Source organism: Rhododendron vialii, chromosome 3a (assembly GCF_030253575.1).
Source record: "Rhododendron vialii isolate Sample 1 chromosome 3a, ASM3025357v1".
NCBI lineage: Eukaryota > Viridiplantae > Streptophyta > Magnoliopsida > Ericales > Ericaceae > Rhododendron > Rhododendron vialii.
In genome coordinates this window covers 13,000,096-13,026,022 of record NC_080559.1, presented here as the reverse complement: position 1 = coordinate 13,026,022, position 25,927 = coordinate 13,000,096, and the positions used below count along the sequence as shown (strand labels likewise).

The 25,927-nt window shown below is 38.0% G+C and overlaps 2 protein-coding genes across 3 annotated transcripts; both read left to right on the top strand.

Moving 5' to 3' along the window:
• Positions 1-45: 45 nt before the first annotated feature.
• LOC131319363 (protein LITTLE ZIPPER 4) lies at positions 46-2,751 on the top strand. Its single transcript, XM_058349583.1, has 3 exons — positions 46-185; positions 517-597; positions 2,271-2,751. The coding sequence occupies exons 1-3, from the start codon at positions 127-129 to the stop codon at positions 2,515-2,517; spliced, it is 387 nt and encodes a 128-aa protein (XP_058205566.1). The 5' UTR covers positions 46-126; the 3' UTR covers positions 2,518-2,751.
• Positions 2,752-5,689: 2,938 nt separating this feature from the next.
• Positions 5,690-19,561, top strand: LOC131319361 (probable sodium/metabolite cotransporter BASS4, chloroplastic). Of its 2 annotated transcripts, XM_058349578.1 has the most exons (14): positions 5,690-5,948; positions 6,035-6,140; positions 9,499-9,606; positions 9,782-9,849; positions 10,607-10,685; positions 12,025-12,083; positions 12,197-12,265; positions 13,489-13,602; positions 13,962-13,983; positions 15,280-15,347; positions 15,965-16,050; positions 18,910-19,039; positions 19,152-19,253; positions 19,333-19,561. In XM_058349578.1, exons 1-14 carry the CDS (start codon positions 5,757-5,759, stop codon positions 19,405-19,407), a joined length of 1,278 nt encoding a protein of 425 aa, XP_058205561.1. In that variant the 5' UTR covers positions 5,690-5,756; the 3' UTR covers positions 19,408-19,561. The 2 variants fall into 2 exon arrangements, with proteins under 2 accessions (XP_058205561.1, XP_058205562.1); XM_058349579.1 differs by lacking the exons at positions 5,690-5,948; positions 6,035-6,140 and adding an exon at positions 8,622-8,996.
• Positions 19,562-25,927: the final 6,366 nt, after the last annotated feature.

The following is a 25,927-nucleotide window of genomic DNA, read 5'->3' as shown; positions in this document are numbered from 1 at the left end:
TTCCACCAATCTCGGTTTTGGTATGGGCTTCTTCGTATTTGACGAAGCTCACTGGTCGGCGGCAGTTCCCTTGATGAGAGCTCCTAAAGAGCTTTGTTGGGGCATTGATGATGACGACGACGATGAATGAAGTTAGGAAAAGAATTGACCCAAGCGGAGAAAGCATGTCTTCTATTTGGAGGAAGGTATGATGCCCATTTGCCCTGCTTTATCTTCTATTCCCTCTGTTCCCATCCATGGCTTCTATTCCCTCTGTTTCCATTTATAGCCTTTATTTGGGTCAACATATATTGTATTTATATGAAGGGAAATATCAATGTTTTCCGCCAGTTAAAAGATCTCAACTATTTCTTGTAGACACCTTTCAAAATCATCTAACCCAAAATGACTTCAAAACATTTGACGACGCTTTTCCGATGTCCAAACTAGTGAAATGGACAAATGAATGGGGACGGAGTATCATTTATGCTATTTATATCCTCAGATTCAAGTTTTGTTTATTTTATCCTGTTACAGAACCATAAAGTCCAAAAAGCAAGCAGGTAAAACGATGTTTCAAGAGAGGCGGCTCGCAGTTTCAAGCCCTTTGACACTCTGGTAATGTTGTGCAATCCTGCTGTCTTCTTTCAACGGAGCTCGGGTCGTCACTCTTTGCTGTTTAATTGCAAAAATCACATGAGAACATAAAAACCGCAAACCACATAACGTGCACTGTATATACGTTACTTGTATGTGCTGCTGTAAACTAGTTATCTGTACCAGTATTTTCTATATGGTTTTGCTATTGGAAAAGAATTTAAGGTTGTGGTAGAATGTGGCTTTTGATGAGGCAATTGCTTTGTTTTACATGCATGCTACTTGTTACCACAGCTTGGATTCACCCATCGAAAAGTAATTACGACTGTCGGTACATACATACATACATGTGTATATACATGCATATGTATGTATGTATGTATATGTGGGCATATATTACGTTCAGAGTTTGTTATGAAGGTGCCCTGTCCTCTTCAGGTGTTTTTCGTGTTAGAGCCCTATACAAAATGCATGTGGTGCTAGCAGAAGTGGCATTGTCTCCCCTTTCCCTCTCATTCTTGCGTCTCTCCTTGTTGATATACATTCCCACTGTCTCTTCTCTCTCTCTCTCACACACACACATACAGTGGCTTCTAGCAAGTTCCACGTGCGGAGCCTATAAAAGGTTGTCTTTTCTGCTCAAAGCTAAGCTGTTTGTACACATGATGACGGTTAAAGTCATGAATATGAACAAGATCTTTTAGGAAGAAAGACAGACAAGAGGGCTTTGCATTTGGGTGCTTGTTGTTTTGGATGAACTATGGGGTGGTGGTTTTGGGGTTGCTTGCCACCCATTCCATGTCTTCGTCCATCTCTCTCTCTCTCTCTCTCTCTCTCTCGGAATATATATATATATACGCGGATATAACTAGTCTAAACTCCACAACTTTTGCCCCTTTGGGCCTTCTGATTCGAAAGTTTGGAAGCTTGGTTCTCCATCAGTCAAATTTTCCAAGTATTGACGACGGTATGTCTACTTATCTAGAAATTCATGTGTTCATAATTCTCTTTCCACCTGAAGTTCTTCTCTCTTAAATTTTTTTTTGCCAAAAAAAAAAATTGGGTTTCCTATTTTAATGTGGCAAAAAAAATATTCGGTTTATTTTAATATCTAAACAAAGTGTTACTTGGGAAGCGGATTCTTTAAGCTTAATGGTATTGCAGTATGTTACCTGCCCATATTATTGTGGTATGAAGATGTAGGTTCTACAAGTTGGACGTGAGGGATAGCATACAATCAGTTATGTGTTTAGTTCCAAAATTATTCATGTAAAACTCATTTTGAAGGACATTATGACCATTTTCTTCACATCTTGTATTTCCCAAGTGTCTCCCTTTTCTAGATTTTTGTAGTTTATTAGTAGTATCTAAAATGTCAGGGAAATATATGAGGAAAACTTTGGTATACTGTTGGATTGCTCAAGTTGCAGTTTTGGAATGACGGTGTATTGTGTACCATGTTTCAGAACGTGTGATCCATTTCATGAGTCTCTAGGTTATTGGCAGGGTGTGTACGCATGTGCGAGGGCAAGATATATTTTGCATCCTTTTGATTGTTATTTGTTTAGTTTCGTTAAAAGATAGACAGGTTCCGAATTAATGACATTTCTCTAGTTGATTCTCGTAGTTTTTCCTTTCTCAAGGCAAATATCAATCAACTGGCTACATCTGATTTTTCTTATGGATGGTTTCAGGGAGCAATACAAGCATCTTATAGGCATGGAGAAGCTGAACTCTCAGCTATATTTACAGAACTGTCACATAATCAAAGAAAATGAAAGGCTAAGGAAAAAGGCTCAACGGCTCAACCAGGAGAACCAGGCCCTATTATCCGAACTGAAGCAGAAACTCAACAAAGCCAAGTCCAACCCCAAGCCCAAATCAGAACACAACATTTGCTCCACTTCCACTTCAAGCCCAATGAATTCCAACAATTTCTAATCACATGATTAACAAGACCCAATGTGAGGGTTTTGTGCAAAATATACAAATCTTTTCTCTGATATAAAGCACTCCCTCCGTTCTAAAATGGTAGTACTCTACAAAAAAAACGTGCAATTTTCGGATAAAAAAGTAAAGTACTTTTCTTCTCACAAAATTAAAGATCTAGATTAGTTCTTCAATTTGGGGCAAAAATTGTACGTATTTTCACGGGGGACTATCATTTTGGGACGGGGGAGCTTTGTTATTATCGGATAGTTTATATCTTTTCTATATCTTTGTTTTTGGTTGCTGATTTTGCCACTCCCTTTTTTGTTAATGCCACTCCTCTACAGGTGTATTTTTGGTGCAAAAATATACTTACAGGAGAGTGGCGTTAACAAAAAAGATAGTGGAAAAATCATTTCCCTTGTTTTTGGAGGCAACATGAAAATATGAGCTGCAAATGATTGTACTGTACGAGGAATAAACAAAGTACACTATTTTTTTTTTATGGTCTCTCTCTCTCTGCGCGTGTGTGAAACAAGAATTAATGTTCCAATGGCTAGAAGCCTAGGAGCAGAATTTACCAATCCCCATTTGTTTTTCTTGTCAATGCTTGAAACTTGGAAGGTACAATGCATACAATAAGACAATTGTAACCAAGTCGTGATAGCTGGTGCATCTACGCATTTTCACTGCATCATCGTTTTAGATGGAGACATGCATTTCTTATCTCTCGTATTTTTCCAATAGTAATTTAGGGGTTATATATATACACACACACACACCACGAATCAAGTGAGGAATCCCTCACTTTGTTAAAATGCGAAACTTTCATTTTCTGATCAAATTTTGAAAATCCAAACCGTTCAATGTGTGCAGAACGTGATTTCAAGGGTCCTCGCGAGATATCAGCAAAAAAAATGACCGGGAAGGGCTTCATCCGAGTAGTTTTTTTTTGAACCGTTCAATGAAAACTGCTCGGATGAAGTCCTTCCCGGTCATTTTTTTTTGCTGATTTCTTGCTGGGACCCTTAAAATCATATTCTGATCACTTTGAGTGGCTCGGATCATCGAAATTCAATCGGGAAGGGGAGTCCCGCATTTTAATAAAATGCGGGATTCCTCACCGGAACCTGACTCTGTGTGTGTGTGTGTGTGTGTGTATATATATATGACAATAACTGCACATGGCGCGCGTTTATTTTGTTATAGTATAATGGATTTCTTGTCATTCTTGTTAGGATAAACCTCGATCCCACCCGCAACGGAAGCGAAACGAACAAACACGCACAAAGGCACACAATATTTACGTGGTTCGGCCTTAATGCCTATTCCAAAGGAGATAGAACTATTTTCACTACTATATTAAATGAGTTACAATGAGATAAAAGAATACTCAACCTGAGCCCCAACTCACTCAGCGTGTTGGCCGTGGATATGTTACCTACTACCTGCATAAAAGCTTTCCTTCCCCCTGTGCACGAGTGGATAATATTATTACTACCATCCATGTGGATTTTGTGACTTATTAATAGGGGTGAGCAAAATCCGTCAAACCGCGAATCCAGTCCAAGCATACATTAAGATTAATAATAGGTAGAGTAGCCTCTAAATTTTTATTAACCAAGTTTGGGTGATTTAGATGAGTGATATGGGATCGATCGTTGAATGAAGCTGTACTGTACCTTGTTAGATGTAATTGAAGATCTGCTTAACGATATGACCGGGTAGTGTTGTGGCGCACTTATGTCCTCATCTTTACGTTTTCGAATATGTATGTCTGATATGCGTACTGAGCTTATGATCACTCTTCTTTCAGCTGCAAGGGTAGAGGACGGATCCGTACTTTATATTGATCTCACCCAAAGGATTAGGATTTCCTCCCTTCACTTGGACGGATTATTTAACAGATACACACCCAGAGAAAAGCATTGACCATACTGGGCCTTAGTATAGTTGTTGTTTGTGGTTTATGTTCAACAAAAGCAAATGAGTGCTGCAAAATGTACGAGCTAGCTAGCTAGCTAGGAAAAGATGAAAAAGATCGAGATCAGTCCTATTTGTTGTTTGTCAAACTGGAACATATATAAGATGCAAGTAATGGCGAATTCGCGAATATTAACTAAGGTTTATCACGGATCAAAAAAAAAAAACACTAAGGTTTATCATGTGCTCTCATTGTTTCTGACACCAATTGGCGAGGTTTTCTGAGAAAAATCATTTTCTTCTCTCGCGAAACCTCTCTGTCCCCTCCACGTCAAATTGGGCAAAAATGGTGATAGTGTTCTCTTGACTTGATCTTTTTGAATTTGGAACAAAGGTTCCTTCCGGTTCAAAATAAACTCCGATGATTATTCTTTGGACAACTCTATTCAACTTGGTAGTGTGGTACTTGAAGATTGTTTTTGGATCTTGAATTTGTAGACGAAACAGACAAAAGGAGAATAAAAAGCTCTACAAATTCCTCTTCTTTTTCTTTCCTTGCTTTTTGTTCTTTATTAAATCCCTCCATAAATTTAACATCTCACATAGGCTATGGCGTAAAGAAAATATATAAAAAAACCTCCAGCTCCCTCCATCAGTGCTTCAAATTTATAATATGATTAACATATTTAAAGAAATTAGTAAATATATATATATAGATTTACTAATTTCTTTATCTAATCTACATTAATTACAGTACCAATAATAACAACAATAACAATCCAATAATATGTCACTTGCCATTGCAAAGTTTATAGGATTAACATTGTAATTTATTAACTTGTCCTATTGTTATGTTTTAGATATTTTTTTCATATGTCAATGTGAGTTTTGAATATATACCAAAAAAGAGCGCACGAAATCAAAGGATTGAAAGTTTGGAGGGCTATTTATAAAGTTTGGAGGGCTATTTATAAAAAAACAAAAAAAAATATTTAGAGAAGTAAGTAAGTAATAATTAGTTTTTAAATAATCTCATGAACCAATAGAATCAAGATCATGACGCAATGAAGTAGATGGTTAGTAATCGGCAATCACTTACGTAAATTATGTTTGAAACTAACAGTAACGAATGATAATAATAGCAATAATAATAATAGCAATATTAATAAATTAATTAAAAAAAAGCAAATTTATACTAGTAGATGTTTTTATTTTTTGATCCGCATACTAGTAGATGTTTGCTCAACGACATTCACAATATCATTTTTCTTGTTCTCCTGGTAGCGCGCGCTCTCGCTCTCTCTCTCTCTCTCTCTCTCTCTCTCTCAATGGCAGTAACTCTACGAGCTCCCAGTCTCAGACCTACATCGTCCAAAACCCTCCCTTATCCCCGCCGTAATCCGCATTTTCCGGCAACTCACGTCGGTTTCCTTCTGCGCCACACTTTCACTCTCAACCCCAGCCCATTACTCCTTCCCAAAACCCATTCATTTCCAAGCCCGGCTCACCGCTCCGATCAGGTATAATCCTTTCTTTTTTTTTTCTTTCTTCCTCTCTATCTTGAATTTTCAACTTTGTCCTCATTGTTAATCGCATTGCGTTTCAGGTCGGTGGTGATGGAAACCAATCTCGTGAGATTATGGGGTCTCCCGAGGCCTCGATTTGGATGAAGAATTTATTAGGGTTTGCGTTGAATAACTTTCTTCCGTTAGGTATTACTGGACAAAGTTTTCAAATTGGAATGGTGTATCGTTTTTCTCATTTTATGAATCCTGTTGGGATACATATCGTGTAGGGTTTATCCGACTTTCTTCCGTCAGATATTACTGACAATGTTTTCAAATCGGAATACGTTGTGTCGGGATATGTATATGTATCGCGTAGGGTAAGATACGTTTTACATAGAATAATATAAAATTAAAAATATTCATACCAATTAACACACTAAAAATCTATTGCATATATTAAAAAAGAAGTTTTTAGGATGAAAATCTAAGTTTTCCAAGTGGGGTCTATCACATTGAGGTGCTCTAGTGTCTTGGCAAAGGGAAGGAAAAAAGAGTTATCTGATTGATGCAAAGAAAGATCGATGTATGTTCTTTATTCAACTTGAGCCCTAATGGATTGAGGTTGGATTTTCTTCAAATGGTTTGAATGTGGCCATAATTAGATCAGTCGATTTGGAACGTGTTTGGAGTTTTGCTTCCTAAAAATAAGGTTTGATTTTAGTCAATAAGAAATCGTAGTAGTAGAATACATACCTTATCAAGATACACAATTATATCGTAGGATACGTCATATCGTCAGATTTCTACACAAAAAGGATAGGAGGTGGGATACATATAGTTTTTCTAAGGAGACCGGAGATGATACAAATCGTAGGATAAGTTCCCGTATCAGAGGTTTTTAACAACCATGTACTGGAATGCTACTGTGTTTTGCTGTTTGCTGTTTCATTAGGGTTTGCTGTCTACCGCTCACACCCAGTGGGCAGTGGTAGCATGCATATAATGCCAAATAAGTTTAAATTTCAATGCACATCTCACGGATATTAATACACTTTTGCGAATATCAAGATACTTTTTTTGAAGTTATCCATTGCGCCAAGGGCTGTAATTAGCACCCCCAAGGGGTTGGCCTATTGGTCCCTGAGACTTAGGGGTTTGCTCCCTCCTAAGGTCTCAGGTTCGGAACCTCTCAGGTGCTATCAACTACTTTGGAGCCAGTCCGGAGCTTTACTTTGGCTTTAATTGGGCTCCTCGCAAGTGCGCGGTAGGATTGGGGCCCCAAGATTAGTGGAGGTGCGTGTAAGCTGGCACAGACACGTGAGTTATAAGGAAAAAGGGCTTTGCTTAGCATTTTCCTTCTCATTATTATGGTTGTGCTATATGTCATATTACTGTCTTTTTTGTGTTGCTTTAAGATTATCATGATTGCTGGAGTGATATTGCATTTTCCTTCTCATTATTATGGTTGTGCTTTATGTCGTAGTACTGTGTTTTTTCTGTTGCTTTAAGATTATCATGATTGCTCGAGTGATATGTTAATTATGCGGATGCATATAATTCATCGCCTCGTATTTTGTTTCACCTGGAGGACTGGAATAAGAAAGTGGTTAAACTATTCTGTATACAGGCTGGGAACTGTATCATCTATTGTAGGAGAGGTGCAAAGGACCAAAATGTATGAAAAGGGAACTGGAAGAGTTGATGTGAATGGTTGGGCTGTCATGTCCCATCCAACGGTGTACTTGAGCAGTGGTGGATATTCAGAAACTTGAATTTCCCAAATAAGACCAAGAAAACTACTCCAATGGATACTCACATAAGAATTGGAAGAGAACTTTTACATTGAAAGAAAACATGTAGATACGTCGAGTTTTCAAGTTTCTGTAGGTCATAATCATTAATTAATGACGTCATAATGTTGTTTTCGTAAGTTATAATAACCTCTTAATCGTGTCCTTGCTTGTATCGATTTATGGAGTGATGAAATCTTTTTGTAGTAGAGAGATGGATGTATAAAGGGTGTTCAAAAGTTTAGTGGAGTGGGCTAGACCAGAAGCGACAAGGTGTTTATTTGGTTTTCCAAGGTAACTAACCATCATCCAAGACAAACATATGGACGCATAATATGGAATGTGTCAAGTGAATACCCAGTGGCCATGTTTGACTGACCGGAATAAAAATGAGAGGAAAAGATATTCGACAGAATGAGTAATCCCATGGAGCTAATAGAGGGGATTAGCAATTATACCACATTCCTCCAGATACTGGTTCATAACCTGTTTTGTTGTATGATTAGTTATGTAACAGATATGGAATTCCTCTACCAAGTTATTGCATTCAATTCAAGTACCGGATATGATTTCCTATGGAATTATAATCTAGTCTCTTGTCCAATCCAGCCACTGAAACGGAGTGCCATATTGTGTATATGGTGCCCCTACTTGCAGCTGTAACCATCCTTTTGGAGCATTCAAGAGTTACATGTAACTTCAGATTCTAAAGAGGGCGGAAATATAAGTGGAAACGAAAGGTGTGATACCCATCCTTGAAACCAAAGCTCAAAGGTTCTCTACCCTGCCCATCATAGCTCAGAATACCTCACGTAATATCTACGGGGTACCAGCACAATCCTTTTTTCTGTGTCGTAAAACCAAATCTTTTCCCAGTTTAGGAGAATGGATGTGCGAGTTCAGTCATCAAATTAATGTACTTTAATATGCATAAATATCCTAATCAAATATCTAGTAGTAAGGTGATTTCTGTTATATAGGTGAAAATTGGTTTTGCATCATGCAAAAGGTGTTAGCAATAATCAAGGACCGGCTATGGTACAGTAGTTATATTTGTCTTGTCATTTGCACGAAATGGATGATTGCTCCAAACTTAGTTGCAGGGAGCTTCCAAAGTGGGTGCACTCTCAAGACGGGAACTCAAATTGGTGCTCCCGTTGAGACGGGAGCGTGCTCCAAAATATTATTGGAGCTTCCACGCTAATCTCAAGGAAGAAATTCGGAATTCTCTTTGCAAAAAAGTGCAAGGAAGAGGAAAAGGAGAAAAGAAGTAAGAGAGATTTAGGACTCTTGTCATGTATTTGACTTATATATGTGTTTAGTCCATAAATTTGATGTAAAAACTATATTGGGCGGTCTTTTCGTACTCATGTTTCTGTATAACAAATACTTATATCCACGCTCCTTTCGGCTCTCCTTACTTATGATCTTCTACATACCCCGCTCCCGCTCCCGTTGCCGGTTTATGCAACTAAGCACCAAAATACTGTGGCTTTATCAACTAAGGTACTTTGACAAGAGAGCTTGTTGATGTGTACCGTGTCTATGCCTCCTACATTCTAGTTGATATGGTCTACGCACGGCATATTGACTAAAAGGGTCTAATAGATGACTTCCCATAGAAGCTTTTAGCTTTTTTGTTTACTTGTGTTGAGAGTCAGTATTGTGGTTATCATGTATTCTTGTTTATAGTCCATGACGGGTTATGCTATTGTTGTCACGTGCCATTTTTGTCGCCTAAGTTGAAGTTGTCTTTTCTAATGTATGTGCAGCTCTTGTTGGTGGAGTGATGTTTGGCCTAGTGAATCCTAGCCTTGGTTGTCTAGCTGACAGATATTATCTGTCAAAATTTAGCACTTTTGGGATATTTATTATCTCTGGTAAGTTTCCTACATGTAATTCTCCTTATGTCTCTTGGGGACACCCCATCGGCTTGAGTTACATCTGCAACAAATAGACTCAAATTTTTTGTGTCAGTACCTTAGTTATGGGACAATCTTACCTATCTGCTATATGAATTTGGATGCTACCTTTTCTAACTTCTCCTAGTTGCAGGCTTAACGTTGCGTAGTGATGAAATTGGTGCAGCTGCTGAGGCATGGCCAGTTGGAATTTTTGGGCTAGTATGACCTCAAATTCTTTAGTGCCACTATGATATTTGTGGGTTCATTCTCCAGAAAGTTTCTTTCTTGTCCTGCTTTAAAGGAGAGGAGGATTTGTGGGTCTGTGTCTGCTTTAGGGATACCAAGTCTCTATTCGCAATTTCACACGATCCCTTGATGAATAATATTTAATGTGATTTGTATGTTATCAGTATTCTTTCAGTTTCATTCGTTCCTCTTTACAATACAAGCTTTTGTGTGTACAGGAATTAGGAATAATTATTGAGTATAAATCATCGTGAAAGTTTGGTCATTTGCATTCGTATAGTTTTGTTTAGGAGGGGGTTATTCATCTCATCCTGATTCTAATTCTTACATTTGTGACTTTACTACAGAAATCCTGGAGACATGTATCCATTCTCTTTGATTTATATATTTTTAGTTGGGTACTTAAGTTGCTAGTGCCTGAAAAGAATATACTATTCATCAAATGATGCTACCCTCATCTGGAAGCAGATTCTGTAGAGTGGCTACCATTCATTAAGTGACGTTACCCTCATCTGGAAGCAGATCCTATAGTCTGAAGCCACCTCCTTTTATAAACGAGTGCTTGAATTATTCCTTCTAGGATAGTAAGTTAGGATCTTCTGTTTCGGTTTCAATTGATGCTGAGTTATACGACTTTAACATATTGCTTCTGCTTCTCTCTCTATTCTTTTCCTCTTAATTTCAGTTGTTCTTGGTGAATATTAAGTGGTTGCTCTTCTTGTCAGTGTAGGGTTCTATCTTGTTGTTTACTCCCTTTTTTTCAAAGCTTATTTTACAACTTCAGCTCCAGCCTCAAGAATTTGTCACAGGTACTACAAATGGACCTGTTTTGAACTAAGTTGTGTATTTTTATTTTGGGATGAACAACAAATAGATGCAAAATAAAATGTGTTGTATTTGACATACAAAACAATATGAACTACTGTTTTATAAATCATGTTATGGTTATTCAGGGAAGTACTTCAAACTAATGGCTCGGGATATATTGTCACTTTTTGCATATATTGCCAAATGTTTGGTCTATCTTGACTCTCCGCATATATTGCAAATGTTTGGTCTATCTTGACTCTCCCATCCTCCTTTGCCCATATCCCCATGGGGATTACATGGGTAGTACTTGTTTTGCTGCTATTGTAATGGCTTATAATCTTGTCAGAGATGTTCAAGTTAATATAAAGCATGGAAAAGAGTTAAGCTGGTGTATGCCTTCGGAGTCCGAGCTCCACATGCTAACTATTTTTGGTTTTGGTTATCGTGGAATAATGTTTAGTCCTCTCTGTGATCATAAGGTTCATCCTTCCATCTTTTACGGTAGGAAAGCTTAAGGCTTTATCTGCTTGATCTGTTTCGCTTGTACATTGAACTACCCCTTCCTGATTATGCGGCATACTAGAGTGGGGGCTAAAATGGTACGTTTCATGTAGTTATTATCCCATCTAATTCTCTTTGATTGTGAACTTTGTTGGCTTCTTGTCCTTAATTAATGTTACATGGCTAGTCTTGCATATGTCCAGTGTATAGGATTTGTTTTTTTACATCGGAAATGATGATGAGTCAAAACAAGGATAAACAGAAACTAAACTGATATTATTGTGTAGCTACCCCCTTTTTGCGGGATTGGATGATATGGTTTATTTTCTTTTCAAGGAAAGGAAAATAATAGCGTCACATTACGTATTACATTAAAATTCATTTATTGATGGGGAGGGTTATGTAACTTACGATACAAGTTATGTTAACAAAATTCGTATTGGGAAAGTTTTCTATTTTTCTTGCAAGTCCTCTTTGCCCTTTGTGTTGAGTCTATTGGCACGATAAAATGTAAACGTCCAATGTTAGATAGCTTGATGTATATTCTGGGTCCATTTTCTAACAACTTAAGCTTTTGGGACAAATGGTAACTTAATAGTCTCGTCTTCTTTGATAAAAGGGAACTCAGTAATCCTGTAATGGTGTTCCTACTTGATAATAAAATCGAAAATGGGTGGGCTATAAACCCACAAGAGAAAAGAGAACACCAGAGTGAGGGATGGATGTACGAGGCATTGCATTCCAATAATTGTGTTCGGGCTGACAAGAAGTTAATGAAGTCGTCTTTGCTATTCTGTAGTTTCTTTTCAAATTTATTAGTGTTTCTGCTTTCTACAGGACTGGCAATATTTAGCTGTATGCCAACAACGTTATCAAGTGGAGTAGCTCTGACTAGGGTATGCTAGTTTTCTGTGATTATGTTTTTTCACTTTTTTGGCTATGTTTATCAGCGAACCCCAATAGAAAAGGGTAGCAAGTTTGACAATGGAATTAACTTGTTGAAATACAGCTTGCTGGAGGGAATTCAGCTCTTGCCCTTGCTATGACTTTGGTATCTAGTCTGCTTGGAATTTTGGTTGTAAGTTGGTGGAACTATGTTATACATGTCATTAGAACATCTTGTTCCCTTTATAGACTTGTTCAAAGATATTTTTGCTTTTACTACCATTGATATGAGTTGGTATTCACACCATACATAAATCTCTTTGTACTGTAATTGAAGCATTTCTGCTAGTTTCCATAGAAGTCCCAAATTTGACGTGTCTTGATTTTGATCGCATTAAAATTCAGCCCTAATGTATTCTGCGTTTTGCGAACTTTAGTCTTTGTTTTGGTGTTCCATTTTTGTGTTAAGATGAAAAGTTGGGCTTCAGTTGCCATTAAGAAATCTACCTCTCATTTGGTCTACCTTTAGAAAAGCTGTAGCCAATGCTGGTCTTTTGTGATCGAGGGTAGTGGCAAGACTCGATTGGCTACCCTCAGAATTGAACCAGGATTCTCATGCGTCTGTGCTTTTACTGTTTGCACCTTAAAATGGCCTTTAAGTTCAAGTTTTTACATTTATTTATGTGCAAAAATAGTATGTGCATATGTGTGTGTGTGTACACACACACAGCCACAAACATACTGTTACCCTTATGTGTGTAAATGTATATGAAGCTCTATAAACTCATACTGATTCTTTTAACAATCCATTTGGCTTACAAGGTTTTGATTAGGAGTTATAATTTGTTTTTTTTTTTTGGAAATTGTGATGGTATGCTCTTATTGTTATCAGAGTGACAACGCTAAATTTCATCTGAAATTCTAGTGTTGTTTGTGTTGGGAGTCGTCAATTTCTGCGTCATTTGTACTATTCATTTTTAGTCGACACCTTATGAAACAGAATATAACTCAAGGCTTATAGAGGAACAGTTTGCATGAGATGATAGGAGACGCAACCAATTTGATGATGGAAGTACAGTTTCTGCTCTTTGCCTAGTGCATGCAGCATTATCGCAGCAGCTTCTATATCAACATATTTGAAAGCAGCATACAATGATAATTTTTGGCTGATATCAAATGAGTTTATGCGGTGAATAGTTTGACTCCTTTGTTATGCTCTACCATTATGTGTACAAGTGCTTGGCTGCCTCTGTGTGTGTGTGTGTGTGTGTGTGTGTGTGTGTTGCTGGAAACCTTGGTTTATTTCGAATACCTATCACCCACCATGTTTCCTAGACTTGGTGTATTAACCTCAATACAAGTCTTTCTTATTCAAATTAACCTTAGACTTGTACTTAAAGCAACTCATTTTTTTAGGTTCCTTTTTCTATCTCAATGTTCATAGCTAATGGAGTTGGTGTATCTGTTCCTACCGAACAGTTGTTCAGAAGTCTTATTCTAACACTTCTGGTGCCTCTTCTTGTTGGGAAGGTAATGTTCTTGCTTCTTTAGTCGAAACACGGTATATAATTTTGACATCAAAGGAGGCTTGCCATTTGATTTTAACGAACTATTTAGTTCTCAAGTGCTTTGGAGCAAGTAGTCTTGAAAGAACATTTAAATGTTGTAGCGCTTGTGTTTAAACCAGTCTTAGACACAGAGCACTATCTCCTTGCAGTAGAAGCCATTATACTAGCAATTCTAAAACTGCTACTGATGCATTTTTAATTTGAATTACTGCATGTAAAGGAGGTCATTTGCAGGAGTATGCTCATGTTACTTCCTTTATGTTTGTTCCTTTATATGTTGTTTTACACTCTCCTGGATTAATTTGTGACTCCAATCAACAGGTTTTTCGAGAAACCTTCAAAGGTGAGTGCTCTATATTCTTTGCATGATTTAGTCCTACTTGGTCCTCGTGTTAGGAGGAATTTAACATGTAAAGCCTAGCTTTTGCTCCCAGGCTATTTCTGTAGTGATGCAATACTTTTCATTAAGTTGTGTGACACAATACTTATTACTTTAGTAGCAACTTAACTTTTAATCTTTCCGCCCACCCATTTATGTGGAGGTCATTCCTTATTGCCATTGACACATTTGGATTTGTCATGAAGTTGAATGTGCTGTTGAAATGGTAATTGGAATTGTTAAATTTTTGTAGTATGTCAATTTTTTCTTCTATCTGTATTGTTTATATTTACACTTAATTGTGCAAAATGTCTTACAATGAGCGGTAAGCATATATTTCCCAACATTGATGCCGATGTTAATGTTCTATGCTTCTTTTCCAACCTGTACATTCCTATTGTCCATTCTTCTCTTGCGGTAATGTTCATTTTTCTTTATTAATAAAGAGTACCACAAACGGGCTCCTGATAGTGTGGTGAGATTTCTGTGCTTAACTATGAAGAAGTGAAGAATTATAGTAGATAGATTGATAGACCTTCGTAGGTATGATTGGTGACAAGTAAAACCTTGTTTTGCTAGGTTTGATAATTGGTCAGTCGTAGGACTTGTAAGCTCATTTTAGGAGAGGTTATGACCTAGCAATATTTCCAACTAGAGTCCAAAAATTACAGCCAACTATTACTCCTTTTGGAAATGTCTTGACTCTTGAGAACCATAAAATTTACTTGAAATTAAAAGTTGTTTTCTCTTGCTTCTTTTCTTTGTTCTTTGGAAGAGACACATCTTGAGTAGAAGTTTTATGTTTCTCCTTAGTTTTTTATTGGGGTGGGTTGTTGTAGTGGGTGTAGGTGTAATGACCCAAGGGGAGTGTTACAGTGGGACTGTACTTGTGGTCTCAAGTGTGGGAGAGGGACCTCACCTATTTGTAGATGCAATGTCAGTTATAACTATAAGGTCGTTTTGCAAAATAACTTCTCTTAAACTGCCAATGATAATTAAAGTAAGCATTTCTTACACGAATACCTTTTATCTTATACATCTTGTATGTTAAGTGACATAAGTGAATATAGAATATGTCTTTCATAGTTTCATGTGTTAGTTTTGGATTAAGCAACATGTCATAAGTCACCGACATGTACAACGCGTTGGTTCTGTTATCCACTTCATCAGACTAAATAGTACACTTAGCTGTTAAGATAACACTTGTATAGCTACCAAAACCAGTTCCAGTTATCAGGTCTGATTCGAATTGCACTGCAGGCTTGGCAGTCTTTATCGATCAAAATCGCAAGCTTTTGTCCATGATTAGTGCACTCTTACTCGGTTTGGTAAGCCATGAACCTTGGATTCAATTTCTTTAAATCTCAGGATGATCAATGTTAATACTTGTGTAATTGTCATCGTAATACATTCTTGGTTGTTTATTGATCGGTCATCGGTTGGCAAACTATGTAGCCTTTCAATATTGAGTGATTTAATGCAAATTTTAACTGGTTTGTTTTCCTGCCAATTGTCTCGGTATGGTTAGAGTTGTCTGTGTTTCTTGGAGAACCCAAATTATAGTCCAAAGTTGGGAAGCATAATAGTCACTTATTTCGTTCGTGAAAAATCTTCTGTAAGGAGAATCTTCTCTCTTCTCCTTTCCAATTTCCAAACAATGGCCTATAAAATACCTGATTTTCCTTGAAAGTCATTGACTAATAATAACCCAGTGAAACTCTTCCACAAGAAGTTTCACAAATTTCTCTCTCTCTCTCTCTCTCTCTCTCTCTCTCTCTCTCTCCCACATCCACCGCACACTCTTAAGGTTTCTAGTGTCCTTCAAAAGTGTAGGTTCAACGGTGGCTTTCATCCTAAGAATTGTTCATAAAGAAGTAGATCCATATATTGTTCTTCTCTTTTCATGTTTAGGGGTTGTTTTTAAATTTTTTTGATTTTTATGCAGGTGCCATGGATACAGGTGAGTAGATCAAGGGCGCTGCTGCTTATGGTTAAGCCTGCAGTTTTTCTTGTTGCTGTCGGGATGGGAGCGTATGTTCTCTCTAATTATTTGGCTCTTCATATTAAACTCTTGGTCTCTCTTATGCTTATTATAATGATTGGATTTCTTTTACTTGTTTTAGTTTTTTCCAGCTTGCACGTGTTAGAATCATTAGTGAGTTGGATTAGACAAAAAAAAATGCCGTCATTTGTCTCACGTTATCGCTGAAATTAGATATGTTATGGTAATTTAACCTACTTGCATCATGCTCTTGTTAAAGCTGCAAGCCTGCAACTGATAATTCTAACCATCTTGTCTGTATAGGATGCAACAACCCAAGTAGACTACTGGCACAAAACTTTAAAAAAATGCCTAACATGGCTCAAAATGCATTTTCAAGAGACAATGGCCTATAATGCTTAAGCTCAAATTACTAATAGCTGCCTTAATGATGCTCATAGCCTCATACTTGAGCGATGTGGGTTGGGATATCACTCCCCACTCAAATACGCTGCCTACTTGTCAAGTTGCTCATTTTCTTTCCCTGGTGGATGTCATGTGGAGTCCCACATCAATAATATATAGAAAGTGAATTCCATATATAAGAAAACGTGAGCAGCTACTGTATAACATGAGGTTAACCTTTTGAGCCACGTGGTTAGGCTAAAGGTAAACAGTTGAGTTGACGCGGGTTGTGACTGGTGGTATCAAAGCTTGCACCAACCGGAAGTGTGAGCCGGGTCCCTCAAGTGAGGAGCTTGAGGTGCTTGTCGTGCTTGGGTGGGTCCCACATGAGACGAACTTGACGTGCTTAAGCAGCTACTTGTCTCGTATCCCTTCGTGGGTGGAAATGATGGACCTTGGGGCGCAATGAGGATGTTGTGGTCCTAAGTGGGCGAGATTGTGGAGTCCCACATCGGTAATATATGGCATGTGAATTCCATATATAAGGAAACATGAGCAACTACTTTATAACCTGAGGTTAACCTTTTGAGCCACGTGGTTAGGCTAAGGGTAAGCAGGTGAGCTGGCACAGGTCGTGACATGGGATGGGGTGTGACATGTCAGATAGCAGCTCGTAAGCAGGCACATGGTACACTACCACAAGCTTGATTCTATGTTGCTGAGTGACTTAATTTAAGAGCCATAACATGGCCAAAACGACTAAGCCTAAGTTACTAGCAGTTGTCCACATGGTTTATGATATATCAGACTCGCATCTTCTACTTGAGCGATGTGGAATGGGAGATACAAACAACTAGATCAGAAGTTAGTATTGCATTTACTGAAAGAACAGGTCGATAATCCCAGCTTCTTTGATCAAATTCAAATTCCTAATGAAACCCTGGTGAATCTGCTGACTGAACAAGATTTCCAAACCACGGGGTTGGTATCCCCTTTACTCACCTCTTACTATGAAAAAGAGTCCCTTCATGCTTTTAATTCCTTCGAATTTTTCAAGGGCAGTGCTAATGCCACGACAAAACCTTTTAGTGCCACGACTGCTTGATGTGCACTGACCATTACAACCTCTTCAGTCAAATAGGAGTAGAACAGTCTCTCTCTCTCTCTCTCTCTCTCTCTCTCTCTCTCTCTCTCTCTCTCTCACACACACACACACACACACACACACCCCATTTTTCTCGCTGATGTACCTTCCAGTTCCAGCTTTCCTTCCTTTCCTCCCCCTTCCTTTCTTATCCGTTTCCAACAGTTGCATACTGCGAGTCCGGACCTCTCAGATCCATTTCCTCAATTCACTACCATGCACCACGGGACCCGCTTTTCTCCCATGCTCCTCTAGCCTCTGTAATTTGAAAGTTGAAATCAACCACCACCGGACGACATTGAAACTCCCCACCCACCTCTTTCTAAAGATCTCGCAATCTATTTCCACTATTTTCTCTGTTCTAAATCTTTCATTTTTGCGCATGCGTGTGTGTTCGTGTTTTTGTTGGTGGGTTAAATTTTTATGTTTTGCATCCACAAATATAGAACAACGGAGAGAGTTTTAGTTTTAGGCATGGGGAATTCAGTCAATTCGACGATTATGAGGGATAAATCCAATAATCTAGTCATACTCGGGACGAAAAAGTTGTGTCAAATTGGAGACCTCAAACTCTCGCCATTGTAAGTTGTGATCTCCGACGATCGCCCCTCTAGAAGAATGCAAAGTAAGAGGTGAATCAAAAGGGTGAAACAAAACTGGAGCAGTCGGCAGCGGTAGAAGTAGGTCGGCGGTGAGTATGTAAACAAAGGTGTAAATAATGAGAGACAAGGAGAATGGTCAAGGGGTAGAATTGTACGACTTCTCAAAACATCGTGGCCCTAAACAAAGTTGTCGTGGCATTATCGGTGCCCTTTTTCAAATGGGATGTAACTGAGATTGATTTTGGTATGCCCGTAATGTAACTCCCTCGCATCAACAATATAATCCGCTTCTCGGTTAAGTATCAAATATGTTCTTATGTGCTTTACTCGGGATTCCAATGTTTCAGCAATTTCACCTTCCGTACTATTACTATCTGACATCTCAATTAGGTTGAAAACCTTGAAAATGAGTGAGTACCTGCGATATCTTATGGTTCAAGATTGAATTGGTAACTGAAACTTAGTGTCAGGTGGTTTCTACTTTGCTGTTTTATCAATCAAAATTCCTTCAGTTAAGAGAGTACTAGAAAATGTCTTATTTAGCTATTAGATGCACCCTCTTTTTCTATTCTCACTAAACCCCCATGAAAACTATATATGTCAGGCTCTGTTATTTTAGATCTGGTAAGACTTGTTTATCAAGTAGGCTGTGACGATCTAACAATATGTACTATTGACATACATTTGTGGGTATACAGGGCGTATCGGGATTTGAATTTCGTAGCTTCAACTGACAGGACTATGATCTCATATTGCAGGCTTCTGCACCTCATCCTGTTAGCTTTTAATGCTCTTTCAATACAAGGACTCTCGGCCGTTTCTGGTGGTAAAAAATCAGTGTTTGCAAAGAGAGAGAATGCCAGTGCTCTTCTAATTGTGGCAAGCCAGGTGACATAAGATTGGTTTGAGCTTTACATTCTCCAACTGACCAACAATGATTTGTTTTTTCCTGCCTTTTTTTGTGTCAATTTTGATGCTGTTGTGTGTTTAATTTTCCTAGAAAACTCTGCCTGTAATGGTAGCAGTCGTCGAGCAGCTTGGCGGTGCATTAGGTGAATCTGGTTTGCTGGTTCTTCCTTGTGTAGCTGCTCATCTGAACCAGGTAAATGCTATACTTCAAATTTTCTCGCTCTCTTTCATTCTTTTGTTTTGATTGTAGCTGAAGCGAGCTCATGATGTAGATCATAATCGACTCGTTTCTCGTAAACTTCTTGCTTCGGGAGGAGCCATCTGTCAACAAGGCCAAGGTAGCTTGAGAGTTAGAAAAGAAATCATAAAACATATACATGGTTGTTAACGCATCTTTGATCTGCTTTAGGGAGTGTATGTACATAAAAACCAATATTTTCAATCTTACTCCATTTAATCAAAATTTCTAAAAGAGCATTCTCTTGCTACATTTATACTTAAGATAGTGATCGGAGTCTACCTCAATTGTTAGTATTGTCAAATTCCTTTATACTTTAATCATCGTCACATCATCATTGTGTAGTCAATGACTTAGAGGATTACATAATCGATAAACAAGAAAACCTTATGGATTTATCTAGAATAGCAGCGTGCTGTTTTTGATTTGGGCTTAATCTGGAAAATTGCATTGCAAAACCGTCGATGTTTGGTTATCTTACATGGAGATGTTGGTGCGAAAGATCTGCTGCCTGCCCCCAAAATTAAAGAGCTAGGGTTTTAGAATTTTAGATATCTAGAGAAGTTTTTATTAGTATATGTTACTCAATACCAAAAGCAGATGGCAAGAAAATCGCGGCTCATGGAAGCAAGCTAAGCTCCCTATGTAAATGCCCTTATCCTCTCATCTACCGAAATGAGGTTAAGTGTAGTGCCTTCTTTTTTGGGGGCAAAGGCTCGGAGCATGATAATGCCGATCATAAACATATCATATTTGCGGGAATGCGAATTGAGAACGAGAGTGTATAGCAAGAATTGAGAGTGGGAGGATGTTATAGATGCTTTATTAAACACTTGATAAAGCACTTTTAATGGAGAATTGGCAGAAACAGTAACGTTATTGAAAATCAGCTTTAACATTTTTATTTTGTATCTTAAATAAATAAGACCAATTATCATGATATTACAAACAAGGAAATTGGAAAAAAGTTACAAGAAGACCCAAAGATTTGAACACCTTTATAAAGCATCTCAAAAAGAAGCAGCCGGAAGAAAGGAAAAAAAAAAAAAAAACAAGTTCTGGGTTTTGGGATCATCGTTGATCAGTTAGCTCATGGAAGTGGCGGTGAAAATAATCACACTTTATGAGATGCTATCCTTTCAAGCCTCTAATGCGGTCCCGCTGTGATAAAGTAAGCAAGTCTCCCTCGGTGGGGGAGGCTGCTGCCTCCTCCCCTGCCACACCCACCCACCACGGCCTGAAAACCACTCTCCTTTTCAAGAATAAGCTTCCCCTTTGTCCCCTCTGGTGTTTTAGCTCCACCGATCAGAGCGGGTGCTCCTGCCTTGCCTCTCCGCCATCTCTCTGCCTAGTCGCACCGCTGCTGCTCCGGCGCTCCATTGTCCTCTGTTCCAGCCATGTTCAGATTCTTTAAAACCCAGCTTCGGCTGGGATTTCCAAAACCCGTTCGGCCTCCCTATTCCATTTTTCCCTTCCTATCCGATCGGTTTCCTCATCTTTTTCTCTTTTGAATGGATCCGACTCCCCACCTCGTCCTCCCCTTTCCCATCGGATTTGATCGGGCCTAACCCGTGCGCGGCTGGGTTTATTTGGGGGATTTTGTTGTTTTTTTATGTAGGTTGCAGGGAGATCCATGATGAACAGGAGTATTGCGGAGCTTAGTTTTATGACTACCCAATCTGTGTCGGTCACCGTTAATGGGTGCGATTCGGCCAACGGCATGGTCGCCTTCGGTTGATGCGGTAGGCTCTCTGGCTTGATTGCTCGTTGTTTGTGGACGCTAATCTTGGATGGGTTCTCTTGGATGCAGTAGTTTAGGTATTGCTATTAGTTTTCAGTTGTAGTTTAAGGTGGCGGTGGTGGGTATTTACCTTAGGTTTTTGATTGTTTGTTGTGGTGGTGTTTTGCCGTGGTGGGTTTCGGCCGACGTGGTGGTGATTCGCCGTGGTGGGTTTCGTCGTTCTTGCTTAGTTTCTTTTTCAATAATCATGGTTGCGGTGTGGGGCTGCATTTTCTCTATCGATTCTGCGCCATAGTTGGCTTTTTCGGCCATCTAGTTGCATGATGTTTCTTCCATGCACGCGGTGCTCTCTACCGGAAAGTGTAAAAAAGGCCACCATTAGATTGGCATTGGTCGCACTAGGTTGGCATCGATTGGTCTCTGTGAAAAGTATCGACAATTGTGGAACTACCATGATAGCTGGATATCGACTCATCGCATGCGCGGCTCTGACTTCTACTAGTCTGATCAATTTATCGCTAGACTTGATTCCTTCATTTGATTTGGTTGTGTATTTTGTTAACTTGTGTGCAATAGGTTTTTCCAGTTGTATTAGAGGCACGTGGTAGATTATAATCCTTATCGTTATCAATGAATTTCTAACATGTTCCAAAAAAAAAAGGGCTCTGCCTTAGTTTTATTTTCATTTGAAATTTCTAGGCACAACCAAGTGAGTAGTGGTTAATGTAGAAAAAAGTGTGTGGATATATGAAAAATATGTATAGATATCTATGAAAGTTGATTTTTGCAAAAAGTGCATTGAAATCCTATTTTTTTTAGCACTTTTTGTGCATTATTCACTGCAGTATAGGTTGTGATTAGCAAAATCGTATTTTATTTAGTGGAATCTTTCTTTAGGCTCGGATATTTGACGCTACTCAAAGGCTACACTAACAAAAAGGCGGCGCTAACTAGGAAGTCTATAACTACAATAACTCAGAACAACAAGAACTCCTAACTCGATAGGTACAACAACTCAAAAACGGCATACGAGGAAGCATAGCTACTAGAACTCAAAGCAATTGAGTTTAAATTCTATCCACCTTAGGTGGAAACTTTCACCATTTGTGGGCCTTACCGTGCGTATATTGTAATAATCTGAATCGTTCATCTTGTAGGACTCGCAGAGTAGTATATCTCTTTGACTGTCTATTTTATAAAACAAAATTCAATTTTTGATGTACCTATCGATGTCTGATCAACCTGATTTTTTGTGTAGATATACTGCTCCACGGGCCCTAAGAGATGAACAGTTCAGATTATTGCACAAATTGCATGGTGGGGCCCGCAATGGGTGGTGAAAACCCCATGGTTTTTACCTTAGGTGGAAAGAATCTAACTCATTTGAATTATGCACGAAAAAAATCATGTTGGTCATATTTCATGTTTGTCATTTATTTTTCTCTAACAAAAATGTAATCTAACTGTATGTCTATTGGTGCAAGCAACTTGTTCAGTGCCCTGGTGTGTGGTGCTAAGGTCCATGACTTATATAGGTCGTATATAAAAGTGGGGTGGTGGCAGGAAAGCTAACCCTCTCCAATATTGGTGGCAGGGGGAGTGCTTAGGTGAGCCCTATGGAAGGTTGTGGCATGTGGGTGCTCTAAAAGGAGTCCCCTTTTTTATGGTTTGTTTAGGCTTGTTTTGTGACATCTCATCTCACGCCAAAAGTTAGTTCACAAAATCCTTTAAAATGAGTTGCACTTTTGTTCTCTATTTTTAATGTGTTCGTGTTGTCAATTCTTAGTCCTTATTCTTGAGAATTTTAGTAGTTTGAAATGTGATTCAAATGCGCTTTTGTACTCGCCCGCGTGAATTACGTGACTCAAGTCAAAAGTCTACATTGATGACTTTTAAGAATAGAAAAATTTGCTATCAAGTTTACTTTTTCTTACTTATTACCTCAAGTCCAATGGTAGTATGATTTTTAAATCCAAAGAATAGAGAAATTCGCTATCAAGTTTACTTTTTCTATTATCAAAAAAAAGTTTATTTTTTCTTAGTTATTACCTCAAGTCTAGTCTCAAAATCTAGTGTTAGTATGATTTTTAAATCCAAAGAATAGAGAAATTCGCTATCAAGATTACTTTTTCTATTTTCAAAAAAAAATTTACTTTTTCTTACTCCATCAGTCCTCTTTTTAGAGTCCAATACTCCATTTTGGGCTATCTCTCAATAAGTGTCAATTTTGTAAAGTTAATAGGTAAAAGTTTGTAAATTTTTTATTTTGCCCCTAAAAGTAGATTTCATTTTAAAAAGTTAGTGAGTAAAAATGTAATGATGATGTCTCCATAGAAGGTAAAAAGGGAAAATGGAGATAAAAATTGATGTGAAAGGTATAATGATGATATCTTTTTAATAAGTTGGAATTACAAAGCGGGACACTTAAAAAAGAACAGAGGAAGTACTTTTTACCCCAAGTCTAGTGTTAGTAGCTATCAAGTTTACTTTTTCTTACTTATTACCTCAAGTCTAGTGTTAGTATGATTTTTAAATCCAAAGAATAGAGAAATTCGCTATCAAGTTTACCTTTTCTATTATCAAAAAAAAGTATACTTTTTCTTATTTATTACCCCAAGTCTAGTGTTAGTGTGATTTTTCCATTCAAAAATATTGAGAATTTTCTGAATTATTAAACTTTGAAGTTGAAACATCACCATCACCCACCAGTAAGGGTGTAAACGAGTCGAGCCGAACCAAGTTTCAGCGAGCTCGAGCTCGGCTCGTTTACTAAACGAGTCCCCTTAACGAGCCGAGCTTAGTCATTTACTAAACGAATCTTTTTAATCGAGTCGAGCCTCCCTTAACGAGTTGAGTTTTTGTCGAACAAGCTGAAAACTTGAGCTCGGCTCGTTTACTAAACGAGCCGCACCTTAACTAACCAAACTGAGCTGGGCTCGCGAGCTGCTCGGTTCATTTACAACCCTATCCACCACAACAGAAAAGAAAAGGTAAAATCATAGAGTTTACGTTGAAGTCCAATCCAAACACAGAGTAATTTTATTAAACATTGAATCAGAAGAACACAACATTCCGTTCAGTTTGGGATTTGAGGGAGGTTTTTAAGAGTAATGAGTAGAGAGATATATATAAAAAATATATTGGAGACCATGCGCAGGGGTTTGTAGACCCCAAACGAACAAGCCAGAAGTTTTTTTAGATCAACCTATTTACGCAAGGGTCCATCTATTCACAGCCCGTTGGACTGTGAATAAACGAAGAAAAAGAAATGAGAAACGGACTCTAATGCACTTTTTACACTTTTCAATATACTTTCATACATTTTTGGTAAATTTCTATATATTTTTAAACCTTAATACTAAGAGCATCATCATTGTAATAAACAAATGAGTGTGGATAACCAAATTTAACAACAATACTAAAAGAAACCACATTGTACTAAGCAAAGTTATAAGTCTTTTAACAAATAACCAAATTTCACTCATTCCATAATCAAACTTAATAACTTTTACCAATAATCAAACTCAAAACTCAAAAACACCCTACATTGGAATCGTCTCATCGAAACGAATAATTTAGTGTGGTCAGATGCGTGGTTGGAACTCGTTTGTGATTGGACAAATGTGCATTGTGTATTGTGGGGTTTTTTTTGGTTAAGGATGCAAAAATAACCAATGTGGATGTGAAAATTGTTAAATTTGATTATGGACTAAATAGATAATCAAATACTGACGTAACTTATTTTGATTATTGGTTTTGATTATTACCATTGCGGATAAGAGTCCATTAGGCTATTAACAGACATTATATTTTAGACGCTGCTATTCGCAGTCCTTTATTTTCTCCCATAACCCGTTAAAAATTTCCAATTATACTCGTGTAACGCCCCAACTTTCCGAAAGCAATATAAAATAAAATCTTAAGAAAATTTGCTAAATAAATATAATTTTTCAAAATAAAGTTTAGCTATTACAGTCACAAGATAAATTTACTGATTAAAAATACATTAATTTCAGAGCCGACTCTAGGCTTGATACAAATCCGAAACATATTCGATCTTCGTTCCTGATATTCTTTCCGTGTTGAACTGTAACATCTTTGAATCCTCTCCATTGAATCCTGCGCCCACTGGCAATTTGATCGCCGAAGCAAACGATTTGCCAAGATACAGACGTATCCGTGAGTGATAAATCACCCAGTAGAATAATCCAACCCAACTACCCCCCTTACTTTACAGTTGGCAAGCAGCAGGATAATAGTAGTGCGAAAAAGTAAAACAGAGTTTGTTCCACATAAACAGTTTATAATTATCCATTAACTTGACGTGTAATCTAAGATCTCCTCCGCGGGATCTTTCCTCCCCAACCGCTAGCTATGCCCTGTCCCATGAGCTCACTTTCTTTTGCTGTCGCGGATTGCACCTAAGTTATGTACCCAGTGTGTATCCCTCTCATTACAACAAAAGAAAGCTTATCATGCCCGAATAATAACTAGGGTTCGCCTATCTTATTGCACCACATCACAATCATCATATTCATCACTGGGTTTACTTTGCCGGTATCAATTCATCACTGGACATCCGCCAATTTCAATTCATCACTGGGCTTACTTTGCCAGTTTCAAACCATCACATCCAACTCATTACATCTAAAAATCCCGCCTGCAGGCATTCTAAAGAAAACAAAACTTTCCAATTCATCCATTACCTAGCATCGTCTAAGTGAACTCTATTCGCATACCACCCCATGTCTCTAGGGTCCAATCTAGCATTCAATCAAGCAGTAGTGTAACATACAATTAATCAAATAATAAACAAAAAAATCAATAAATAACGTAATCACGCATCTTTTTATGAATGGGCCGTTGCCCTTAATCTCGTGTGGACAAG